This window comes from Sinocyclocheilus rhinocerous, unplaced genomic scaffold (genome assembly GCF_001515625.1).
Source record: "Sinocyclocheilus rhinocerous isolate Xijiao unplaced genomic scaffold, SAMN03320098_v1.1 scaffold24, whole genome shotgun sequence".
In the NCBI taxonomy this organism is placed as follows: Eukaryota; Metazoa; Chordata; class Actinopteri; order Cypriniformes; family Cyprinidae; genus Sinocyclocheilus; species Sinocyclocheilus rhinocerous.
In genome coordinates this window covers 75,794-84,812 of record NW_015647124.1, presented here as the reverse complement: position 1 = coordinate 84,812, position 9,019 = coordinate 75,794, and the positions used below count along the sequence as shown (strand labels likewise).

The 9,019-nt window shown below is 36.0% G+C and overlaps 2 protein-coding genes across 2 annotated transcripts in view; one reads left to right on the top strand and one right to left on the bottom strand.

Moving 5' to 3' along the window:
* The window catches only part of ube2d1b (ubiquitin-conjugating enzyme E2D 1b), an 11,372-nt gene extending 6,995 nt beyond the window's left edge, over positions 1 to 4,377 (bottom strand). Inside the window, exon 1 of the mRNA XM_016513286.1 lies at positions 4,173 to 4,377. Within this exon, the coding sequence (XP_016368772.1) occupies positions 4,173 to 4,196 (24 nt within the window). The 5' untranslated portion in view covers positions 4,197 to 4,377. The remainder of the gene's footprint in view (positions 1 to 4,172) is intronic.
* A 941-nt stretch (positions 4,378 to 5,318) lies between these two features.
* The window catches only part of tfam (transcription factor A, mitochondrial), a 5,840-nt gene continuing 2,139 nt past the window's right edge, over positions 5,319 to 9,019 (top strand). Inside the window, exons 1-5 of the mRNA XM_016513285.1 lie at positions 5,319 to 5,557; positions 5,845 to 5,972; positions 6,081 to 6,151; positions 8,058 to 8,207; positions 8,414 to 8,509. Of these exons, the coding sequence (XP_016368771.1) occupies positions 5,472 to 5,557; positions 5,845 to 5,972; positions 6,081 to 6,151; positions 8,058 to 8,207; positions 8,414 to 8,509 (531 nt within the window). The 5' untranslated portion in view covers positions 5,319 to 5,471. The remainder of the gene's footprint in view (positions 5,558 to 5,844; positions 5,973 to 6,080; positions 6,152 to 8,057; positions 8,208 to 8,413; positions 8,510 to 9,019) is intronic.

The following is a 9,019-nucleotide window of genomic DNA, read 5'->3' as shown; positions in this document are numbered from 1 at the left end:
GTTTTTAAATCTCTTTTGAATGAGCGCTTGTGCTGTTCACTTTCGCGATCACGCGCACTCTGTGTAAAGGGAGCGCATCTTACGATATATGATATTTGCCAATGAGCTCCAGATCCGTTGAGTACCAAATCCTCCACCACGGTCTTGTAGGTCATCCCTCCTCTCGACCCATGATCAGTCAAATCTGACATATGTGTGTATGTATGTATGTATGCATGTATGTAAATGGATTTTTTTTTTGGCTAAGGTTTGCATATGGTGGTGTTCTAAATGACAGATTTCCAAAAATTATATCCTACTCTCCTATTCCTAAAATAAGAAATATCCCAATATATCGTCTTGCTTAAAGTATCGCAATATATCGCAACATACTGTATCGCAACCCCTGTATCGTTATACGTATCGTATCGCCAGATTCTTGCCGATACACAGCCCTAATTAAAAGTGCTTTGAACAAATTATATAATTTAGTTTATTAACATTATAAAGCATACAGTATCACATTTGATATGTGAATTTCTAAGGCATCTAAATCAACATGAACAAAACTTTTTGCTGAAAAATCTACTACGTGCCTTCTAGGGTTGTGCCGATAGACGATAGTATCGTGTATCGACGATAGTCAGAGATATTGCCTGTGGCTGATGCCTTTGACGATAGCAAGACGATTATTATTATTATTATCAGGCTGGTAATACTATCTAATTAATATTAGGGCTTATTGGTTGCATTATATTTCTTTTTCCACGTTTTTACAGTATTGCGCGTTTTAACCAATCACACACGATTATGCTGAGCTTATGAATGCAATGGCCAATCAAAGGCGTTCAGATGAGCCATCATAGAAACAGCGGAGTTCCGTTGTTCAGCGCGCGCTGACTGAATTCTGACTCGCGAATTCTCTCATCATAAATAAAGTGCAGATCTACGTGCGATGTAACTATAAGAGATTTATTCATCATACAGTGTATATTCACTGATTTTAACGGGAGTGTTTTTAAAGTATGTTTCTATTAATTTGTTATCATGTTAAATACAAATTCAGTCATATTAAAAACATTAGGCTGCTTTTAGCCTTAAGCTGGAGTTAGTTCACTTTCCCGCAATGAAACTATGTAAATAATTACATAAATTAGCACGATAATATCATGTATCGGCGATCTCACAGGCTGACGATAGGACGATATGAAAATTGAGCATATCGCCCAACACTAGTGCCTTCTGTCGTCTGACTGATAGTTTATACTTTCTTAGCAAGTAAAATACTTTTTAGTATAATTATAAAAAAGCCAACCTTACGTTTTTTTTTTTGGGCTGTGAAATCTTCAATGATTTTAATGAAGTAACCAATAACAGCTTGTTATATTCTTACTGGACTGATGCATCTTAGGTTTACTTGATTATTCATATATTATTTTTTAGAAAAAAAAAATATGTTAAAATGAATCAATTATGATACATCAGGCTTTTGAGGACTGTTTATTTCTTCATGGGTCAGAGACGAAATGTCCCATCTCATTTTGGTGTCTGCATCAAATTAAATTTACAAAAGTGATTTCTATATACATAGAAAACATTAAATGCAACTTAAACAACCAGAAGGAGCGGAAGCGGTCGACTGTGGCATAATAAAAGCTTCGATGCTTTCGAGCCGCGTGTCGCGCTCGTTCAGCAGCCTCGTTTCGCTTCGACGGCTTCAGCCTCACTCTGCTTCATTCTACTACGTTAATAAATCATTAGCTCATCCATGAACATGATTTCTGCCCGAGTCCCGTCGAATTGCATCAGCTGTGGGGATGAAGACGACAACTCCCATGATTCCACACTCAGTCACGGCGTCATCAAACTACGCCTTTGCTTCTTTGTTTATTTTGAATACGCGCCCCCCAGCGGCGAAAATGACACATATTGTGCATTTAAGTGTCTACTTTAATGTTTCGAATAACTTTTATGAAAATAAAATGTCAAAATATGGGTTAAATAATGTTCTGTTGCCATTCAGTGTAACAGATATATTTATGTAAAAATTAAACAACATATTTATTCCGACCTGTACTTATTAAAATATATAAAAGAAAAAAGTGATCAAATTTTACTATATTTTAAATGATTAAAAAAAAAAACATTTTTTACTGACAAATCGGTAAAACCTAGTGGTTTAAAGGAATTGGTAAAGATTAAAATTACAATTAATTATTTTTGGGGCAGAACCATGATCCTTAAACAGAGTCTTCATCTAATAATGATTCTTGTGCTAAATATGCCTGACAAGATTTTTTGGTATACAAACTATTATTCCACTGAATGACATTTTAGTGGGTGTCTTCTGTAAATCATGCTAAAAATGTGTGAGTCATCTTTACAATATATATTTTAATGCACAGGGAAAACAAACAAATAAAAAAAGTATTAAAGGGGTCTGTCTCTCTCTCTCTCTCTCTCTCTCTCACACACACACACACACGGTTACTGAAACCACGTCGTCTTACTTTGCGTGCACATTTGGGTGCATTATGCAAATATTTCCACATAGTGAGGTAGATATGTGGGGGCGTGTTAGAACGAGCCGTTTTAGGAGGGCGTGGCAGAGTCTTAACTTTGATAAAGAATATCTCTTTGGTTTTGAGACTTTAGTCTTTGCAACTTCAGGGATCTTATCTATGCACAATCAGCTTGTAACACTCCAAAGAGAAAGGAAAACTTGAAATCGCATCATATGACCCCTTTAAACTTATATTGTTTTGATGCTTGAAAACTCCTTTTCGTCTTTGTCCCTCATATCTCTCAGCCATCACTGTATAATTGTATTGCATTATATGTTTTGCCCCGATAATGAAAACTACCGAGCTTTGATCATAAAAGCATAAAAAAAAAAAAACATCTTAAGACATTAATGGGAGATATAGTGACATATGATATTTATATGCATTTTATGCAACTGGTATATAAGAGTTACATTAAGAGAACTTCATCTTACTTGTCCATATACACAACAGCATTTTAAAATGTATTTTTAATGCTATAAAGGAAAAAAAAAAAGAAATCATCTAAAGGTTCAATCAACTGTTTAATAAAATAATAAACTTTCTGACTATTATTCCACATGCTAGGTTTTACAGAGTTAAGATTTTAATACAAACAATATGCAATAATAATATAAATATTAATTTAGAAGACAAAATATATAATTATACATAATTATTCTGAACATAAACGCATTTTAATAAACGTAGATAATCTGATTATGTGCCTTCTGGCAAGGACTCTGGGACCTTAAAGGGTGTTTAACAACACTGCTGGAGTGCGATACACATCGCAGTGTTGCGAAACAGAAACTGTCAAAATGACAAAGTGATGGCGTCATGCTGGAACTTCAGAGAATCAGGTTGTGCTGCTTTGTGTCAAACACACAACACGACAAACACAATAGCGCCTACCGACCATATACAGATAAACTACACCAAATCAATTGTAGCCAAAGTCCCTCGAAATGTCACATCAGCTGTGAGGTTTAACAAAGCACACAAAAGTGGCTTGTGAAAGTGGATGAATCCACACAAAGATCGGCCTCGTTCAGTGCGGCTGCTGCCGAAGCTGGAGCAGGTTTGCGGTCTTTGTTCAGTTCTGGGCCTTCTCGAACACGGAGGAATAGACCACATAACAGGTTTATTATTAAAATGATACATCTTTTCAGTTCATTTCCTCGGTGAGGAAATTAATAAACTATACGTGGAGATGTAAACAAATTACTCATTTACTCATTATTTGTTTGGTTTTTACGTGTATAAATGTATCGTTGCTAGCACACACAATACGATGGATGACTGACAACCTTGACGCGTCGTATTATGCTTTGGTTTACCAACTTAATTGACAGTAAAGGAAAATCCATATGTATTTGTATTACCTCAAGCAGACAGTCAACAGTGAAAAAGCGTCATGATCAAGTGAGGAGACACTGCTAGCTAGCTGTTATATGCTACATTCCGTCGACATTTTAGATCTACATTATTCCGAAACAGTTTGACTTGATACAGACTACCAACGCAAAACAAAAATAAATGATATTTTATTAGTTTGATACAAAAATGCTATGTTTTATCGACATAAACAGCGCTAGCAGGTTAACAAAAACTTGGCTAATGTTGGTCATTTACGCACCAAGGTCTTACCTTCTGTATTCTCTTTAATGCCATGCTGCTTTACTGTGTGTACCGCCCCAGATTTACGCGATTATATTATCTGTCCGATATTATTGCTACGAAACAGCTCAGCGATACTGGGTTTCCCTGAGTAAAAAAACAAATGTGAGCGGCGAGAAAGAGAGACAGCTGTAACTCAGCAAGCTCACACTTCCGGTGCGGAGCTGGGGGAAACAAAATAAAAGTCCTCATGTATTATTGCACCCCCAGAGAAGCTCAAAGAAAGACGCTGAAAATATGTGCACGAACTTTGGCAGTTTACAATATTCCCAAAATGCGTAAATTACGTAAATTAAAGATACAGAGAATAAGTCAACGCAAACAAAATACACAGAGGAAACGAAAAGGGAAAGGGGTATCAACAACAACAAAAGCAGCAACAACAACAATAATAATAATAATAAACCTAGAAAAAGAAAAGAAAAGTCCTTAGCACTGAACAAAACTTAGCGATGACATGATACGCTTTTAAATAACCCACTGCGTTCCCCATTGGTTTAAAGTATTTTTTTCTAATGTGAAATATTCAATATTATTAAGTATTAACGTAAGAATACTTTCATATTGTTAATAATATTTTAGCTTCATTGGTGGATTGAAGCAACTTAGATTTACTTGATTATGTATCTACTTTTCATTAAGAAAAATCATATCATGTAAGTATCAGATATGACACATCAGGCTTTCGATGAATGTTTTTGTTTGTACATCTCTCAATCATCATTGCATTATAAACAATTAAATTCTATTAAAATTATATAGCGTGCAGCTGATATTTATATGCATTTTATGTAAGTAATCTGCAATACCGTTATAAAAATCTCATTGATCTATCAGAATGTCTTACTTTTTGACCATATAAATAACAGCAGCAGCATATTTTGGTTTAGTTTGGGTCTTTTTTCCCCTAACTTTTATTTTATTTGTCAGGCTTCAAAGGGTTAAAATATTTTTAGGGTTATTAGCACAATAACACAGTGCTTCCTACAAAACTAATTAATTTGGTATTTAAAAATTTTAAAATAATTTGGTAAATCTAGCTATTTCACAAATGTTCATTTAGTGCAAGTACTTCAATGAAATTTTAAACGAATAATTCTCCCATAATGCACTTCGCTCAGATGGCAGATGGAATGGCGCCTTTACTTGTGGAGGTGGAACTGTAATTCACAACCATAACATTCATTTCAAGACAGCCTGTGTGTATCTTGTTCTCACCGTGCATATTAAATATTTGATTAATATTATTGGGAAGATCATAGCACGTGTATGATGGCTCCGTTCAGCTTGATGTCAGTCGGTGTTAATCTTCTGGTGAAGTCTCTGGGTCTGTTCTCGACTGCATCTGTTGTGAGGTGAGCATGCTTCAAGTTTAAGGTTATTGATGCATGACTTGTTTATTAGTTAATACACCATATATAATGGATTATATTTAAATGCAGCTACAATAGAGACATTCATGTTTTCACATTTGAACAGCCATACATATTAGTTAATGTAAGATGTAGTGACAACGCTGCACTAGCTCAATAGCTAAAGTTATAACGTTAGTTAACTTTTTTGTAAAGTGTAAGAAGCGTTTTGTGCTGTTTTACCAAAATAATAATAATATAACATCAGTGACAGTACTTTGCCATTGTAGGTGTTCATGTGTAGCTCCAGTGTTAAAGAGGTTTAGCACCACAACCGGGGGTCCACCTAAGAGACCCCTGACAGCATACATGACATATGTGAAAGAGATGCATCCCACCATTAACAGACAAAATCCAGGTATTTTGGAATATTTCTGGGTTACTACTGTATCCACTTTAGTCGCAAGGCTACCTTGCATTTCTGATTTGTTTTGAAATAAGATAATGAACAATCTGTGTTGTTCAGGAGTCAAAAATGTGGATATTGTCCGAAAGTTAGCACAGCAGTGGAAAATGCTGACTCCTGAACAGAAGCAGGTACATTCTTGCGTCATATGTGTGTTCATTTTTTTTTTTTACTGTATTTTGAGGAAATATTGTGCAAAATTTCAGCTTAAATGAAATGTGTTCATCTCCATTACTGTAAATTGTTATATATATATATATATATATATACAGTATATGTATATATGTGTGTGTGTGTGTGTGTATAGATAGATAGATAGATATAGTGCCTTGCAAAAAGTTTTTTTTCCCACATTTTATGTTGCTGTCTTGTTAACCTAATTTTTTTTACATCAATACTTACATGCACCATATACCATAATTGCATAGTATTAACTAGTAATAATTAGTAATTATAACTAGTAGTAATTAGCTGAAGCATCTTTACAGCCTCAAGTCTTTTTGAGGTATGATGCGACAAGCTTTGCACATCTGAATTTGGCAATTATCTGCCATTCTTCTCCTCACCTCTTCACCTCTCAAGCTCTGTCAGGTTGGATGGGGGGCCTGCAGACACTTTCAGGTTTCTCCAGAAATGTTCGATTGGGTTCAAGCCCAGGCTCTGGCTGGGCCACTCAAGGGCATTCACAGAGTTGCCCTTAAGCCGCTTTTGCTGTGTGCTTGTGGTCATTGTCCTGTTGGGAGGGGAACCTTCTGCCCAGTCCGTGGTTCTGAATGCTCTGGACTGGGTTTTCATTAAGGCTATCTCTATATTTTAGTGCATTGAGTTTCCTTTTACTCTGACGAGTCCCTCAGTCCCTGCCACTGAAAAACACTCCCACAGTTTACTGTGGTACAGCTTACCGGTACTGTGTAGCTGATGAGCAGTGCCTGCTTTCCTCTATGCTTGGAACTGAGGTTCATCAGACCAGAGAATCTTGTTTCTCACAGTCTGAGAGCCCTTTAGGTGTTTTTTTTGCAATTTTGCAATTCCAAGCGGACTTTCATGTGTCTTCACTGAGTGTTGCCACACTGCCATAAAACCCAGCTCGGTGGAGTGTTGCAGTGATGTTTGTCCTTCTGTAACTTTCTCCCATCTCCATATATGATCATGGAGAATCAGCTTCTTGGTCACCACTCTAACCAAGGCCCTTCTCCATCAATTGCTCAGTTTGGCCAGGAGGCCAGCTCTAGGAAGAGTCTTGGTTGTTTCATTAAGGATAATGGAGGCTACATGCTTCTGTGAACCTTCAATGCAGCAGCATTACTTTCCCAAATCTGTGTCTTGACAAATCCTGTCTCTGAGCTCTACAGGCAGTTCTTTTGACCACAGGGCTTGGTTTTTACTCTGATGTGCATTTTCAGCTGTTAGACCTTTTATTGAGGGGTGTGTGCCTTTCCAAATCATATCCATTGAATTGAATTTGCCACAGATGAACTCCACTTGAAGTGTAGTAACATCTACAAGTGATATCAGAATGATCCTGAGTTAAATTTCCCAGAAAGTGTCCCAGAAAAGGGTATGAATACTTATGCAATGTAATTTTTTTGCAAATTATTTTCAAAGTTGCAAATATATATATATATTTTTTTTTTTTTTGCAAAGTTCACAAATCTGTTTTTTGTTTTTTTTTGTATGGAGTGTAGACTGATGTGAAAAATAATTTTAAAGTAGTTTAACATAAGGCAACAAAATAACAATGTGAAAAATTTAAAGTTAAGAGCCAGTATTTAACAGAATGGAATTGATTTATGGGGCGTTTTTACCTAGGGCTGTATATATTTCATGGATATATTCAATTAAATTTGGTTATAAATCAGGTACAGAAAGTGTTAATTTTTCTTAAGGAAAAAATCTGTCTATTAATACTGTAAACTATATATATATATATATGCTATTTATTTTTAGATATAACACTCAATATAAATAATATATCATTGGCCATTAAAAAAAAAATTCTTAGTCAGCCACTAATTTAAGCTATATCTCATTTTGCAGCCATTTCAGGATGCATCTTTGACATCCAAGGAGCACTATAAGCTTGCGGTGGAGAAATACAAAGCCCAACTGACTCCTGCACAGACTGCTGCTCTTGCAATAGAAAAACGACAAAAAGTGGCCAAACGAAAAGCAATTAGGAGAAAGAAGGTGAGTTTTGCCTTTCATCATGTAACTACTCTAATAACCCAATAAGAATCTTTACACTGACAAAATATTATTTTATGATTGGCTACAAGTTTGTTTTGCTATTCGGCCCGAATCAGTTTTCTAAAGTGTTTTTGAAAAATCACATACCCTGCCTTTAAGTATTTTGATTAACTTTTTAGTAAAGGAATATTGTACTTCAATTGCAGGAGCTGAACAGTCTTGGAAAGCCCAAACGCCCTAGGAGCGTTTTCAACATCTTCATGTCGGAGCACTTTGAGGAAGCAAAAGGAAATAATATACAGGTGAAAATGGACTTACATACAGTATGCAAAAATTTCTGCATCTAAAATATACAGTGGGGAACATATTTATTTGATCCCCTGCTGATTTTGTAAGTTTGCCCACTTACAAAGGTAAATGTGTTTCCATCGTAGTTTATGCACATTTTTTCTTATCGTATAAAAAGTGTATCCTACTCAAAAGTTTATGCGCATTTTTTAGAATTTATGCGCATCTTGGCGTTTCCATCCAGTACACTGAAGATGGGTCATGGATGGGTCTTCCAGCATGACAATGACCCGAAACATACCGCCAAGGCAACAAAGGAGTGGCTCAAGAAGAAGAAGCACATTAAGCTCATGGAGTGGCCTAGCCAGTCTTCAGACCTCAATCCTATAGAAAATCTGTGGAGGGAGCTGAAACTTCGAGTTGCCAAACGACGACAGCCAAGAAAACTTAAGGATTTAGAGAGGTTCTGTAAAGAGGAGTGGACCAAAATCCCTCCTGAGATGTGTGCAAACCTGGTGACCAAC